At 41.5% G+C, this 17,383-nt stretch overlaps 2 protein-coding genes across 7 annotated transcripts in view; one reads left to right on the top strand and one right to left on the bottom strand.

The window, feature by feature from the left end:
• FEZ2 (fasciculation and elongation protein zeta 2) overlaps positions 1–7,971 on the top strand; it is an 85,031-nt gene extending 77,060 nt beyond the window's left edge. For both annotated transcript variants that reach the window (XM_073791685.1, XM_073791686.1), the window contains exon 10: positions 6,661–7,971. The gene's annotated coding sequence lies outside the window, so the exon portion shown is untranslated. The remainder of the gene's footprint in view (positions 1–6,660) is intronic.
• The window catches only part of CRIM1 (cysteine rich transmembrane BMP regulator 1), a 208,751-nt gene that overhangs the window by 32,798 nt on the left and 158,570 nt on the right, over positions 1–17,383 (bottom strand). For 4 of the 5 annotated variants that reach the window (XM_019942869.3, XM_033838733.2, XM_019942872.3 and 1 more), the window contains 5 exons: positions 13,548–13,704; positions 10,566–10,687; positions 9,242–9,451; positions 5,273–5,488; positions 211–432 (listed from right to left, as the gene is read on the bottom strand). In XM_019942869.3, coding sequence (XP_019798428.1) covers positions 211–432; positions 5,273–5,488; positions 9,242–9,451; positions 10,566–10,687; positions 13,548–13,704 — 927 coding nt within the window. The remainder of the gene's footprint in view (positions 1–210; positions 433–5,272; positions 5,489–9,241; positions 9,452–10,565; positions 10,688–13,547; positions 13,705–17,383) is intronic. The other variant, XM_019942871.3, reaches the window with a different exon arrangement.

The following is a 17,383-nucleotide window of genomic DNA, read 5'->3' on the forward strand; positions in this document are numbered from 1 at the left end:
CCTCAGAGAGCATTTCTTATTCTTAATATGCTTTATCTCAGGAACACATCCTCCATGTCTTTCCTCCGCCTGATGTGACTACATTGATTCTATGTGGCACATCAACCAGAAAAACAGATTTCGAAATTATTAACTGATCTAGGCAAATGGCTGTCAATGTAGATTTAGTGGTCACTGGGAGAAAGGAAGGATTTTTTTTCTTGGTCTTACCTATGCAGTAGGGACAACACTGGCCTTTTCTCAACACAGGTCTTTCACAGGATACTGAAGGGCAAGACTCAGAGTAACAGCTAATTACGCTATCCATGCACACGCAGCTGGTACACACATCCGGCTTCCAGGACTCCGCTGCCAGGAATATATCCCCTTCATCATTTTTGCAGTAACTAGGCACGCTGTCATTATGGGATGAGGAAGGCTGGAGAGGTTCATCTGGAAAAATGAACAGAAGGTCAGCAGAAAAAAAGATGCTGCAGGCCACCCACTGTGCAACACAGTGAGTTTCACTCTGTCCCATACAAAGCACGCTTGGTCACCAGGGCTTTGTGTGCCTCCTTAAAATGGACTCAGGGGCTTCCCTGGTGGCGCAGTGGTTGAGAGTCCGCCTGCCGATGCAGGGGACACGGGTTCATGCCCCGGTCCGGGAAGATCCCACATGCCGCGGAGAGGCTGGGTCCGCAAGCCATGGCCGCTGAGCCTGTGCTCCGCAACGGGAGAAGCCACAACAGTGAGAGGCCCGCGTATGGAAAAAAAAAAAAAAAAAAAAAAAGGACTCAGTAATGACACAGCACATCTGACTCGGACAGGGTCTGGAGTTTTAAAACAAAAACAACAAAGACCACAAAAGATCTGTTGCAGAGATTCTGTTAGTTGCTTGCACGATATCCACTCTACCTTTCTTCCTTAACGAACTCCTGATTTTAAGGTCGGGGGTGGGGTGGCTGAGGACCTGGATCACAAGGGGGATATGTCACACGGGACCACTGCTCCCTCCTTTTCTGGTCTCCGGCACAGCTGGGGGTGGCCATGTCACCTGGCTGTGGCGAACAGATTCACTGGCTAATCAGGGATTTCTGGGAAAACTTTCACTTTCCTAAAAGAAGGGCAGATGTGAAGCTACCCACATGCTTCCACATTCTTCCTGCCTTGAATATGAGTGTGTCGCCTGTAGCTATAATACCCTTATCATACCTGTAAGAGAGAGGCCTTGATATCACTAAGACACTAAATCAATGGGATCAACATCTGTCTCCAAGCTTCTCATAATGTATGGAAAAGAAACCTCTGTTTAAAAACTGTAGCTGGGTCTTCTCTTACTTGCAGCCGCATGCAGTCCTAACCAATTAACACCCAAACAGATTTTCAAACTGTATGCAACACTTCAATGTTCCGGCCTTCACATTAATGGCTGAAAGATGATGGGAAATGTATATCACTCCTGAGGATGCACCTACAGAGAAATCACCTGCAAGACTTGTGTGTTTTTGCTACATAAATACAGACCAGAGGGCCTCCAGATCTAGTAACAACTTGAAACAGAAAAGAACGTCACCAGAAAACCCAGATATCTCTTGGGGTCTTGCCATTCACTGAACTGACTTGAGAGCTGTAAGCTCAAGCAGAAAGCTGACTGGGATATAACAAAGGAAAGCGTAATACTAGTTAGTGAGCTTTCCTAGTTTAGAAATGTCACAATTGCACTGACAAGAGAGCACTCCCAACCACCTTTGCACTTGAGAGTCTGGAAAAAGCCATGATGGTCCCACCCAGCAAACCTCTAAGAGAATCCCATTTTCTCAAAGGATACAGGGTCAGAAGAATTATCATCCGTTCTCATAGTCAACATCATGAAGTCTGCTCTTTCATATACACGTAGCTATCACAGTGAAGCAGGAGCTCTGAGTGTCCCATTTTCCTCCCATCCACCTCCTGGATACACCCTACAGCCAGCAAGTTTGATTTGACAAGAAGAGTCTCTTTGAGAAGCGGGGCAATTGCTTTACTTTGGGCTCTGAACCCAAAGTGTGTAACTGTATCTCCTACTGCCAGACCTGAAGGCAGCAACAGTGAAAGAAGAGCCATTGGTTCCACTGTTCCAAATGTGCTTCAGGTCCAATTTTAGGTAAGTTTCCATAGATCACATGCATATGAGATAAAGTTGGTAAAATGGGATTACTTTCTCAGGCATCTTTTCTGGATCATCCATGTCTAGGGATAATTTCTTTTTAAGATATTGACTGATGTTAACTTTTGATTTGGCTGGAAATCAGGGCAACTCACACTAGTCTACACGAGGCTCTGCAAATTGCCACGAGGTTTCTGTGTGTTATGACAGCTTAGCTCTTGCAAGCAACACCCAACCTGGTGTCTGAAAACTTAGGGAGGAAGCAGGGACGGCAGCGATGGAAGCATGAAACAGTAGCTGAAATGAACATCCTAGAGTCTGGAGGGGACCCCAGGAGACATGGGAATGTGCCGGCAGAGCTGGAGTGAGAGCTGCAGCTGAGATGCAGCGTCTGCAGGTCTTCAGTCTCCAGGGCAAGAGACTTCGGAGCCCTGACTGAAGATATCATTTGGGAATCTTGCCCAGGCTATCTTCCTTCTTTGGGCCTTTCTTTCCATTTTTAGGAAAAAGTGAGACCCCTTCTTTACACTCTGATTCTAAATATTAACTCACTTGTTTTGTTTTTACCAGTTCTTTCACTGGTGTTCATTCATTCTTTTTATTTCTGTACCAGAGAAATAAAAGAAGAAAAGAGGGATCTCTCTTCTGTGCTACGCTTCTTTCCAACTTTAAAAAATCAAAAATGAAAGAGAACTTTAAAAGTGTGAAAAAAGAAAGAAGTGCTTCTCTATTCTCTGCCTTTCTCACCTTGGTGAAGTATCATCACCTACAGGGATGCTCAGTCTTTCTTCATGAGCCCACTTCCGTTTCTAGACCTTGCTCTAAACCAGGCCAGAGGAGAGGGGGAGTTAAGAACAGAGGGAATGACAAGGCATCCCAGGAGATACAATCTCCATGAGGGATGCAACTCTTCTAGTTGTACATATATATCATTTTGGGACAACTTTAGGATGCAAGTATCCTAAGGTTAGAGATGGTATTTTTCTAGATGTGAAATACTCCATTTATCAATGCTGCTGTCGAAATTTACTGCAATGTGAAGAAATCAATGCTTTGAATTTTAAGACTTTTTATCGCTGCAACACAACTATGAATGGAAAGTTCAGAAAGATCAACGATGGGGTAGGTGACTGATTTTAAAATACAAGAGCATTCTAGATACAAACTTATTCACAGGTTTAAGTGTAACCTTCAGAATACTGATCTAGGAAACAGAAAGTCCTGACATTTAAGATGAAGGCTATCACTGAAGTATCTCTCAAGTTATATGTAAAGTAAGGAAGAGTCACCTAGGCGTACGTTGATAAAGGAGAAGCCAAAGCCAGGCACACATCGGGTGCTTGTTCCTGTTTCTAGAGGGGAGGTCTCTGCTCTGCTAGAATCGGCAGGGCCTCTGCTCATGCGCACTGGCCTTGAGACCTGGCTCTAAGAAATCAGTCCTTGGCACACACAGGAGTCCCATTTCCAGGGAGCTCTTGTTCTTTGCCTGGGCTGAACCTCTGAGTCCAGTCAGGTGTGCCACCAATAAATTTGGGCCAACCCCTGTATTTGTCCTCAGATCCTCGGACAAGTGGGAACACAGGTACTTCCCACTTTAGTTAAAGCTTCCTGGGTTACATGCGCTCTTAATGCTTTCCTTTCCAGGCACTCCTCTCACTCTGTCATGATTTACTTAAAGGTGGAGTACTGGATTGTTCAGCTCTTCTTTTGCATTACTGCTCCACAGGATAGGAGTTGTGGCTGTTCTCATCAAGCCCGGGATCCCCATGGCTCAATTCAGGCATTCCATAAGCACTTGTAAAATGAATACATTAAACGGATATAAATTCATGATCACCACCGAAGAGACCACTCAGAGTAGTTTCCACCAGGAGGATGGGAATAATCATGGTCATATATTAACAGAGAAATATTAGGGTTTGTGTCTAAGTAAAAGAGTGATGATAAAAATATAGGAGGGACTAGGGTACATCCTAACAACATAATACATCTGAACTATTTCTTATACTAGAAAAGACGTTGCACTAATTAAGCTTTTCAGATTAACATGGTTGAAAATTACGCCAAAGATTCTGTACTAAGATGATAATACCTCAGCAGCAGGGCATGATGACAACAGCAAATAATGTTGGTATCCCTACAATTTCCTCTGATGCAATTAAAAAATATCATCAATGTGAACCCAGGAAGAATTCTGGACATCAACTACGCTGGTTATATAATGACAGAACAATAGATTCTAGCTGGCTGACTGGATAATCCAATGTAAAAAAAAGTAATACAAGGGCTTATGTTTTACTGAGCAGAAATGCTCTAAGAACATATATTTAGAAGGTAAATGATTACTGATTAAACTTGAAAAGTTAAAAGACTGAGCAACAACAAAACTAGTGTGCTGTCAACTTGGTAATTATACATATACAAATTAAGTCATATATTCTAGTGTTAATTAGAATTGCTACTTGCGTTGCATAATCAGCTACTTATGTTTAAAAGTCTGACAAAGTTTCATTATATTTGTTTCATGACCATAAATTCACCTGCTAAGGCCAGATTATCTGAGAACTAAAAAAAAAAGAAAACAATAGTACTCTTTGTACATATGCAGTGCTGGTCACTTAGTACTTCTGGATCTTAACTTAATCATCACAGATTTGAGAAGGTGGGCATTAGGCATCTTTTAGCGATTCCTCTGTTTAACATTCTCAAAGTATCTTCACCACCCTTACATATTTCAAAGATTTTATTTACATTATTTATCAATAATTGCTCTTCACATTTTGTAAAGACAAAGATGACTTTTCACATTAGCAAAATCATCTGGAATAATCTGGTACAGCAGGACTGTCTCTTGAGTCTGAGATGTAGGGTTAAGAAAAAAAGGGTAGAAAGAAACAATTTTTTTTTTGCTGTTGTTCAAAGTCACCTCAGGTGCAAGGCATACTGATTGCATAAATATGTGGTTGATAGAAAGGAATGAATTTAGAAAGCTGCCTGCCAGATGTTCCTGCCTGGGTTACTGGTGACTGGGTCTGGCCCACTCCCACGTGGGGCTCAACCCAGCCCACCGGTCCTGCAGAATGACAACGCCCAGGCTGCAGGCCCTCCCCATCGGCCCAGTGCATCCCGAGGCGCAGTGCCGGTTACCTGGACACTGTGGGCAACAGGAGTCCTGGGTGCGTGTGGGGTTCTGGCAGAGCAGCGGTGGGCACACCTCTGTCTCACACAGCACCCGCCCGCTGTGGCAGGTGCACTGAGTACAGGTGTCAATGTGCCATGTTTCTCCTTCCACAAAGTACTCTCCCCCAGGGGCATGGCAAATGGAGGGGGTGCTGAGCTCCGGCTTCTGCACCACAAAGTCATCTGGGGAACGACATAAAATCCAAACACAAGAAATTATTCATCTGCAGTCCTACCAGCTTGGGAAGAACCTGGTGCTGTGGGCTTTAAGGGACAAAGAAGATGAATTGGCTGTTTCCCTCAAGAACACAGGGAAGAAAACATTCCATGCACAGAAATATAAAGCAACAGCAGAAGAGCTAGTTTCAGGAAGTGAGGTTCAAGTGGTTCCAGCTTGTCAACAGTAACGAGAGGCTCCAACGAGATAATTAAATCACAGGGGGCTTCCCTGGTGGCACAGTGGTTGAGAGTCCGCCTGCCGATGCAGGGGACACGGGTTCGTGCCCCGGTCCGGGAAGATCCCACGTGCCGTGGAGCGGCTGGGCCCGTGAGCCATGGACGCTGAGCCTGCGCGTCCGGAGCCTGTGCTCCGCAACGGGAGAGGCCACAACAGTGAGAGGCCCGCGTACCGAAAAAAAAAAAAAAAAAAAAAAAATTACAGGGACTCCTACTGTTGAAGAGAACAGGAGCCTCTTAGGGGATGTCTGTGAATGTAGGGTTATCTAGAATAAAGATCTCTCATTTACTGAATGCTTCCTATGGTCCAGTTTCCATGTTAGTGCCTTACGTATGTTACTTCATTTATTCCTTACACCAGTGTGAATAGGTACTGTTATCCCATTTAACATATAAGGAAACCGAGAACTCAGAGTATTAAGGGCAGACAAGGGATCTGAACCCAAGTCTATGTTTGTTTGGATCATGGATACACCTCCAGATTAAATACAATTGTAAACTGATTTGTGCCCCGTTCACTTCATTATCTCTGGGACCCTGAGTCCTTTCAGGCTTAGAAATAAGTCCTACTGTTGAGCAGGACACACCCCAACCCCGACCAGCTGCCGGCACACTGAGCAGGAATGCTCTTTCAGAATCAACAGTCTGAACCCTCACCTGAGACTAAACATTTGTTTGGCGATATGATCAAGAGAGGTAAACGCCCAGGGGCCAATGATAACTATGAGTTCTTTCCCCAGACGAGAGGCGATTTGGGGCTCTTGGTGAGATGATAGTGATAGAGAGGGAATTTAATGCTGAAAATGTCTGGAGAGGCACTGGGAGTTGCCCTCAAGTTGTGCTGGCAAAATGAGAAGTATGAAGATATTAACCATATTCCTGTCATCCAAATACAACAGGCGTTTCAAGAAGGTGCTGACAGTGTGGAACCCTGCGGAGAAGCCATCTGGAGACACCATGGCGGGCTCACGCTTGGAGATCAGTGGAATTTGGGCCTCAGAAGAACTACCCTGTTTGTGCAGAGATACTCAGAGCTGACGTCTCCTAAGAACTCACGGGCTGTGACTTTCAAAGCAGTGGTCAGCCTGAGATGTAGCAATACTGATGAGATACAGTGGTGTGGGCCCAGCTCCAGCTAAGAAAGCATTGTATAATTTTTAATACAGCTTTATCTCAAGGGAGCTAGTAAAGACTGGAACTTTGACCAAGTGGACATATCACAGAAAACTGACATCAGCCAATGCTTACATTCATAACCAACTGGGCCAAACTTTCTAGTATATGAGGAAAGTAGAAAGGAAGATAATTAGAATGAAAATTGAGCTGCGATGAGATAAAAGTGCATTTCTCACCGTTTATAGAAAAAGAAAAAATAGTTCCAAAGACTATTAGTAAACTACTGTTGGAAAAAGTCTCCCTTTTGAAAGGACTTGGAGAGGATCGACAATTGCTGCCCTTTTAAATGCTGCCATGTAAGGAAATGGTCAGAAGAAAAACGATGTGTGTTTGCAGGTGTCTTAGTCTGTGAATTCCTTTGCTATATATATATATCCATGTGCCTCAAGGCAAAACATGAGTGACCAGATGGATGGAGGTGATAGAAAAACTGAAAGGTAGAGGATAAGAAAGGGAAAAAAAATCTGAGAAACAGTATGATTTGGTGAATCTTCTGTCAGAAGAGTTCAGAGGCTGCTCACTTATCTCAGAAGGAAAAACAGCTGATCCTTGAATAGAAGGCAGGAGAAAATATTCTTTGAAGTAGGAGTCCACAATTGCAACAATGCTTGGTCTCTATTCAGAAAGACCCATATGTGGCAACTCACTAAAGACATTTGGAAAAAAACATACCTACACATCCATATATATCAATACCTGTGTGCTTTTATATGTCTATATCTACATAGTCACACATCCACAATAATACATCAATAATTCTGTGTGTGTGTTTAAGAACTTTCCATATCTCTGTAATAGAGAAAACTAGATTTGGTTTCACTGACTATCAGTGCTTAAGTCAATCATCTATTCTCAGTAATATCTTTGCATTTCCACTGGTCGGAGTTCTTCACTGAGTACACCGTTTAGCAAAGACCCAGGTGCAGGCCACACTCTGCACACTCATGCCTGTAATTAAAGCATGGGGTCTTCATTGGTCCTTCCCCAAAGAGTCAACACAGAGTTCTGTCTCATTAAATTGTTCATTTATCTTCTGTTTCAGTGGGCACTAGTGGTTTTTCATATTTAACTAGCAAAACATGTGAATAAGGAAGCAGTTTTGATACAGAGCACATCTGGCTTAACTATGCGAAACAAAACAAAACTTTGTCATCTGGTCCCCTATAGGGGTATGGGGGCTGCCTGTCACTTTAATACCTTAGTTACTGAGGTGTGTAGAATGTCAGGGCTAAAAAGGACTTCCAGTGCCTCTCTGCCAACCCCCTCCCTGGCAGGCAAAGCAGGTGCAGACTGAGGTGCCAGCATGCGGTACCTCCCTCCCAGGCCGGGCCTGCCTTGTTGCAAAAGGCCCAGCCCTCAGGTTCCTGACTGCGCCCGTTGTACAGGTGGAGGGAGATACAGAACCAAGACTGACCAGGGAAATACAATCCCTACCCCCAAACCGGACAGTGCATTTCAACTTTAAAAGAAATCCGATGCAAGAATCAGGAGACTTCATGTCTGCCTGGCCCTCCAACTGACACACTATTTTACTTCGGGTAAGAAAGCTAATCTCTCTGTGTCTGTTTTCCAAACAAAAACTGCCTAAGTGTATTTTTCCCTAATTCAGTGGCCTCCACTCGGTGGAAGAAATAATAACTATGAAACCATGCTGAGCTCTTTGGATCAAAGGCACTAGATGAGGTATTATGGTAATAATTACTGTTATGGACAACCATAATTTGGACCGCTATGGATTATAAATCTGTTATGTTCTTCTACTAACTTATCTTGATTACCATTATTATGACTGTAAATGTTTTGGATGTGTGGTCACTCTAAACATCTCCATTTGGCAAGACTACCACATATCCATTAATTTAAAAAAAGCAATATTCACAGACTTCAGTAATTCTCTCCCTCTCGAATATTACTTTATAAATAAGAAGCTTTCATGGAATAAAATTAACAACAACCCCCTCCAATTAACTAAGACATTCAGCCTTAATACACTGTCCGTAAGATGGAGAGCTGGAGCTTTAAGTACATAAGCCCACAAACCTGTACACAAATGTAGTTCAAAGACCAATGTAATTGAGTAAACCTTCAAAAATAAGGAGAGTGGTTTTAGAGCTTTAGAATAATTCTCTGGTTTTTGTCTAATCATTTATAGCACCTGGCTGACACTCGTGGCTATTGTTGACAAAAACCAGAGAGCTGAAATACGTTCCAGGGGTCGTCCCCTGCACTTCCCCTGGAATTACAGATGTGATGAGGCAAAAGTCATTTGCTTAGGGAGCACACGAGATGGCGGCCAGCTTTTACCTGAACATGACGGGCAGCACTGTCCCGGATGAATGGTGGGGTTGCCACAGGCAGGCACCGGGCAGGTGATCAGAGCACACATTTCCCGTCCACTGTGACAGTAGCATTCCCGGCACCCATCATGCCAGCTTTCCTCATTTTTATGATGATGACCATCCATGGACAGACATGTGCCTGACAGGACGGGTGGCCCGGCTGCAGCAGGGACCTCTGGACAGACAGAAGGCAGCCTGGTAAAGAAGGAGCTACTGCACAGGAGAAACAGCCTGTAGTTCCTTACAGGTAATGCTACCCAGCCACCAAAAATCCTGTCTACACAGCACAGCTTGTGACACAGGAAAGGATCATGAAAAGAATTTAAGTTAATATGCTCTCAATTTTGAAAAAAGAAAAAAGGGAGTAAAAAACCCTGCAAATACATTTCTCTGCTATTGGTATTTTTTTTCCTCCCTTCACTCTACGTTCTTATATTCTATACAGTAAACAAGCACTGATTGATTTCAGCGTGAATGTTACACATATGTTTTAATACATGCAGAATAATCACTCTAGAAATCATCATTCAGTGGGGCAATCCTGGGCCGCCAGTAACTAACAGATTTTCGTTCTGCAGAACAATTGAAGCAGTGACTAGATTTTTGTTTACTCTGACCCCCTAAAAACACTCTTAAGGTGGTAACTGTCCAACTCTGAAAAAACACAGAACAAACTTTAGGGGTCTTTTACTGCTTCATTTGTGGCTCATGTGGACAACTAAAACCAGCTGGGGTGGGCAGTGGCGCTGGAGCTGGGGTAAGGCTCACACAGCTTCAGGAACATCCCTTGAGGGGGAAGTCCTGCAAAAGGTACTCCCAGGACTCACACCTATACACAACTATAGGCTGGCATGTGGTTATTCAGCAAAAGTCGACATTCTCAGGGAAAACTGTGTTACCGAGAAAATACACAAGCAGACTGTTTAGCCTCACCCACCCTCAAAGGGCTGTGAAAAGGGACCTTTGCTATATCAATCGTCTCAATCCACTGCTGGACAGAGGGAGACTCTTATGGAGGTCAAGATAAAGCTGCTTTAGGCTAACGTTCCTGAGACAAGTAAAACTGAAGAGCTAAGAAGTGATTAATTTGGTCAACGTGGGGCCCGTTCCTTTAAATTCTATCCTGAGCTCTTATTCCATTGAGATGAAAGGACAAGGGATGGTCCTCTAGAGAGTGACAGTGGTGTCAGAGTGGACAGCAATCACTGAAATTATTTCATTTACTTCCGTTCTTGGTTCCTGTGCCTCTGATTGCTCTGAGCGGGGAAGGGTTATGCGTTGGGACTTACCTCTGCACTTGCAGATAAGACAGCCACGACTGTCCTGCTGGAAACCCAAGGGGCAGATCTTACTGCACGGGAGCTCTGGGCATTTCTTACAGCGACAGATGTCACAGCCATGCTTATTCTTCCTGGGTAATTAAAATTTTGTCAGAGGTTAGAAAATCCAAAAGTCTCAAGTGATGCCCAAGTGCTTAGACCAAGGGTCACTGAAGTGATATTCTCAGTAAGCAGAATGACTTGAACTTCTGCTCTCAAAACCCCCTGGAGTGATGCGTAATTAGCTCCCTGTGGCCATGACCACCACCCACCCATGGCCAACGGTTAGAACTGTCCAAGCACTTAGGTGCTCTAGGACGTGACTGTCAGAATCCCGATGACGTGACTGTTGATTTAATTGGGAAAAGTGGTACCAACAGTACAAAAAGATGAATGTGCAGCTCCAGGAAGAGGAAGGTGAAGGATATATTGCTGGTCAATGTTGGAGGCCAGCATTAGGGCAGAAGTCCTTCTTCTGTCAGAACCACAGGCTTCCTCAGACGATCACATTCTCTTGAGAAATTTCAGATGCTACTAAACATTTTACTGAGATATCTACAGAATTTTTTAGCAGATGGGAGAACTTAAGGATCCATAGACCTGGGAATGCTACGTAATGTTGTAGCATGTTGTACATGTAGGCATCTTGTATATGTTGATGAAGAACAAAACGTTTAAGAAGTCCTGCAGTCAATGTCCAGTAATTACCTCATTAGTCAGAAAAGAATACCAACTGAAAAATGCTCCACCTGTGGGGCATGACTGAAGCACGGAGGATAAAGGGAAATGGCTGGATGAACTTTTTTTTTCCCTTTAATAAGCTACAGTGCCTAAATTTTGTGTTGAGCAGAAAGATGATATTAAATAAATATGTTTATTAAAAGATCACCATAGTTTAAGTCGACAAAAAAATTCTTAGCAACAATTCCTTATTTTCTCTAAAAGGAGAATGACCCTGTGTATTACAAAAGGTGCTAACGTGCCCTCCTGTGTCTTCTGTCCACTACCTGCAGCTCCTCTCTTAGGCTCAACATCTCCTCTACAAGCTTTGCCCTAGTTGGGCTTCCTGGGCAGCAGAGAAGGCGGAGTTAAGTCTATTAATCCTTACGTTTCATCCCAAGGAGCGCTAAGTGGCAACAGTGGTGTTCAACTAGAAAAATAAACCCTGTTCTTTCTCATCTTGGACAAATTAAGGGGCTCTAAAAGAAGATGGCCCCCAGGCTTCCCTGGTGGCGCAGTGGTTGGGAGTCCGCCTGCCGATGCAGGGGACACGGGTTCGTGCCCCGGTCTGGGAGGATCCCACAGGCCGCGGGGCGGCTGGGCCCGTGAGCCATGGCCGCTGAGCCTGCACGTCCAGAGCCTGTGCTCCGCAATGGGAGAGGCCACAACAGTGAGAGGCCCGCATACCACAAAAAAAAAAAAAAAGATGGCCCCACGGGAAATCCTTGGTATATAACTGCCCAAGTGATAAACTACAATCTGCTAAGTGAAATGAGAACTGAACACTAGGGTCTACGTATTTATGTCAATATAATGAAAACAATGAATTAAATGAATGCTTCACACTCCTGTCATAGACTGTGCCATTTCCAAGCCCTAACAGGGCTTTAACAGATTTGTTTGTTAACTCATTTATTCACCTACCCGTTCCTTCTTCCTTCTCCCATTTCCTTCTCTATATTTCTCCCTCAGAGGCTGTCCTTGAAACATGCGCTAGCCAATGCAGTATTCGTTTGCCTACAAGAGTCAACTTGGTCCTTCTTGAATGTGTTTACTGACAGGAATACCAACTGGAATCTATAATCCTCTAAGAGTTTTCTCTCCAAGGTGAAGTGTGGATGAATGCAGCCTTGGTTCTGAACTATCATAACACTGCAGCCAAGTGGTTGTAGGTACTATTACGATAATAATACTTCATTCTACATCAGCAGGTAAGCTAAGAAATAGCTCTACTTTTATTAATATCATATTCATATTTTAGGATTAAGGACAATGATGATTTATTAGTTTACTTGGGGAATTTTAAAGAATAATGTTCCCAAGTTAATTATCCAATTAAAATTAGAATTAAGGTTCCCCTCTCCCTGCTAAACTAGAATTTCTAAGAGGAAGAATAAAAACAATGCCTTTAAGACGCTGGGCAAGAGGTGATGGCTCTAAATCCCTTATAATTACTAGCACTATATAAACATATCAAATGGAAAAGGCAGAGAGACTAAACTGGAAGGAATCAAGGCAGGAATGACAAAGCAAAATTCTGAAAGGTTATTTTTAAGGAACCAACTTGATATAAAGACAGAAGTGGATTCTAAGACAGACACAAAAGTAACAAATGTGAAATGTCTATTTTCCCCCTAGAATAATCTGAATTTTCATGGGATTTGATTCAATAAAGAATATTTAAAAATACAAGTCATAGTTCTTATCACCAAGGAAATTCATAAGATCTACTGCTATTTTAAAGAATACTATAGACGTAGACAAGCATCAAGGTAGGACAGGGAGGCGTGGCAGGTAAGGATGCTCCATATTGCAAATCAGTAGCTGTCAATTCATCTTAAAATATAGATTAAATACGTTATCACAAAACAGTTGCTGCGACAGTGGTGCATAGTTGAAGCGCTTACAACACTGGAACCTCATGACAGTTCCATTCCCTTTGGCAGTGTCCAAAGGCCCTTGCTATGAGGAAATCTCACCCAACAGGCCCAAAGTGTCATAACAAGGCTCTAGCCCATCTTCAAAAAAGAGTAAAACTTGATTCTTATCTTTGGAGATACGGCCTTTCCCTGCTTTCTGATTCCTCTAGCAAAACAAGCATAGATATTCTGGATTCAGTACATTGCTGATTCATTCAGAAACACACACAAAACAGCCAACAAAAAAGGTAAGAGACATTTCGTCAAGCTATAGATAATTAAGAATACATCTTCTGAGTTAAGAAATACGTACAGATATCCAAATGGACAATACTTTTCACAGATTATGAGTCTGCACTTCTTGGGGCGTGGGCGGCACTGACAGATCTCACAGTTGTGGGCATCGGTTAGGAAGCCGAAGGGGCAGTCCAAAGTGCAGCCTCGTTTGAGGCCCGTGCAAAGTTCCTCCCCTGTGAAGACACATGGACAGCACATTTCTTCCAAAGATGAAAGGAACAGAACATTTGACACTTCAATGCCTTCCCCTAATCTTCCAATCTTCCACCGATGTAAATCTCTCAGCTCTACGACAGCATCAGCAATGGTTAAAAATTATGGATTGTGCTATTTCATGGTTATCAAAACGTAACTTCATGTTTTGGTACTAATATACACAATAAAGTCCAACTCTGAAAAACAGATTTCTGATCAAACCACTGATTACCATTTATTATTCAAAATGTGAGAAGTGGAAACTTACATCCCAAATTTCATTATGTATTTTTGCTCCTACTGCATGCCCATGAGAAACACATTCTTAAAGGTTCACACACGTTTACTCTTACGAGTTTTAGATGTTACCACATAATACTGCGTACCATATGCAGCATAAAGCATTGCTTACCCTTTCTTTAAAAGGTATATCTCTAATAACATAATACAAAGTGAAATAATCAGTGTTGCAATTAGATATTTTTTTCCCTACCGCTGACAAATATCCAGGTATTTAGATACTTAGTTAACTGACAAAAAAAAAAAAAAAAATTTATGTGCCAAAGAAATACCTAGATTAATGTTTAACTATCCATTATTTAAAATGTTCAAACTCTCCCCTGTTAGCAGAATCTGGAGTGTTGTTTAACTGTCCTCTGTTAGTCAGTTATAACTTATTATTGTAGAAGGGAAAAAAAGGAACAAAGAAATGGTGGCTGGCACAAGAAACTTCTATTAGCTTAATGGAAGCCTTGTAAATAAATTTTAAAAGGTGTGATGTAGGGCTTACTAGAGTAATATAGGCAACAAAAATGTTAAGGTAAATAAGAAAAGCATGCTTGGTGATGTAACTAAAGCAAATTGAGACGTCTGAATTAAATGCAGAATTTGAAAGATAATCAAATTTAAAGAAGTAGACATGATGATGGCAAAAGTATGGCAATGTTTGATTATAGTTCTGCGTGGACTGGTAAAGTGGGAAGCTGAGACTACTTTTGTTGAAATAATAAATAAATTTTATGTGTATATCCTTTAAGCATAAATATTGTAAATAATGTATAAGTTACTGGGAAAAACAGAACACATTTGTCCCCTCCACACACAAATCTTATAACCTAAAATTAAACCTTAACTACAATTAATAGGTGAAATGGGTTCATATTTTACATAAATATTTTAAGGTAGCATCTTTTGTGAATCTTAGCTGGCAATACTTGCATATTTAATTTGCTATCTTTTAAAAAGGATAATGTGATTTAAAGTATAATTTTCTACTTTGTCATCATCATAAACCTTTCATTACACATATTTAATATAACCTCGTGGGTCTGTATCATATTGTGAAGCAACTGATTACTAATCTGCATCCTTAAAAGTGAAATTCTAAATGGCTCATTTAAAATTTTGTAATTATATGACTTGAAAGGTCATCATTTTTCATCTCTTTCCCATTATTAAGGGAATGACGAAGGAGGGAGAAGACTGTCATAGCCACATTTCTTTCTCTGACACCGAGATCTAAGTTGTGAATCCGTTTTTCTATTGCAAAAATTTTAAGTCTTGAAACCAAGTAGATTATGTTGAGAAACAGATGAACTAACAACACTGTGAGAACATCCCTGGGGATTAAATTCCTTGAAACTCTGAGTCTGAGCACCTTTGTGCCTTTATTTCTCTGGTCCTGTAAAAAAGGAGTTTTTCTATAATTTTTAATCTAGAATGGGCTTCATCCTTAACGAAAGCTGTTGCATCACTAAGTTTAAAAAATTTGATATAAACTAAGTTTGTCTTTACCTCTGCTTTGCAGTGGAAGGGAATTTCAAGCAAAGGCTGCTATGTGTGAACAAAAATACAGGACGTTCATAGACTTCAGACTGGCTGTGACATATTGGGCAGGTTGCCACAATGCTGCCCTGGCTTGGGACTGCTCGCTGCCCTGCTATCTCGTTTCTCCTCCCCAGCAGAAGGGAGCTCTAGGGCAGGGACCTATTTTCTTTATTTACACAGTCCAGGTGCTATCACGGTGCTCAGCATGGAGTGAGTGCTCAATAAATACTTGCTGAATGAATGAACCAATCAAGATTCTTGCTATTTACTCCTCTACCCTCATCAAGACTGCCACATTAACAGAAAAATAATGGGATGAAAAAACTTACTGTTAGTACTGAAAAATTTCACAATACTGGCACTTGCTAAACATCTCCAAATACCACCTTCTAGCTTAGAAATAGAGAACATTAAAGATTTCAAGGTATTCCTAGATCCATGTATCAATTATGGATTTTTCTTCAGAGAAGTATAACGTCAAGGCAAACATTTACATAAAGAGCAGAACAGATAGATTAGAAACATCTCATTCATAGATGGGTGGGAGTTTTTAAGTTTGGCTGAAAAGTTTTAGTACATCACTGGAGGCAACCACAGAAAGAATGGTGGCTTTATGTTTATAATTTTTCAACATTATGACTTTGTTGTGATCTAAGAATGCTTTCTAATCCAGAGGGGAAAATTACCATTGAAGAGAAAGTGATAAATAATGGCAAAATACAGAGCCTGTGCATTATGGCTGGTCGATAGCAGCTATGCAATAAACTGTTTATTTGGGAGAAAAAAGAAGATGTTTTTGCTCCCAGGGCCAAAATGTGGCCCAACTGTGGGGAGCATCGTTTGTACAACATGTTGTAGTTGAACACCATGGAGCCTGCAAACAGAACACAGGGTAATGGTGCCCCTAGAGTTGTGTTGTGCTTCTCCGCTGCAGGACTTCACACTCTTGGGTTCTGGCAATTCTCAGCAACATGCAAGCAGTTAAGGATACCATGAATACAGTTCCTGAGACTATTAAATAAAGAAGTGCAAGACTGCAAATGGTGGTCCCAATCTTGACCTTGATAAGTGTTTGTTCAGAGTAACAATGAAATGAAAACAGGAGCCTGCCTCCTTGTATATGATGCTGCGACCTTCTTTAGATGTTTGATTCAGATATATGTTTCATGAAAATTATGAAAGGTTTTTTCTCCCTGCTACCATTAATTTTCTATGTCTGCACTGGTTTCTAGTTAAAAGCACTATTAATCCCTAGAATTACAGATTGTTAAAACTGGAAGAGCAGTTACAAATAATGTGATGAAATCCACTTGATTTAAAAATGTAGATGATAAGATGCTTAAAAAGATGGATGCCATTTAATTCACATAGATGTCACTTACTACATATCGTACCTATAGTAAGCTGAAATGTATTATGTATGTTTGACAGCAAACATTTTGGTTAAAAAGGAATGCTACTAACAGCTTGTAACAATGAAGTGTTAGATTTTTAGTAGCTTATCTAAATGATTTTAGTTTTAACTTTTGTTGCTATCATACATTCTTAAGCATTTTCTACCATGTTTCTTTTCTTTATTCTAAGTATGTCTTTGAATAAAGTTTAAATTCTCTATATGCCCTTGATGCATTACTTTGCTTAGCAGTGTTATAAGAAATGTTATTTGTTACAGGTTGAAAAAGAAAAGCTACAGTATGTTCAAATAAAAGAATCCTGTCATATACCTTCCATGTTCTTTTGAAGGACGTGTTTCTACTGGGTTTTGATTTCAACCTTCAAGTGACTGTCTATAATATGCTTGATTATATTGCAATAGCATTACAACATATT

This window comes from Tursiops truncatus, chromosome 14, assembly GCF_011762595.2.
Source record: "Tursiops truncatus isolate mTurTru1 chromosome 14, mTurTru1.mat.Y, whole genome shotgun sequence".
Lineage (NCBI taxonomy): Eukaryota > Metazoa > Chordata > Mammalia > Artiodactyla > Delphinidae > Tursiops > Tursiops truncatus.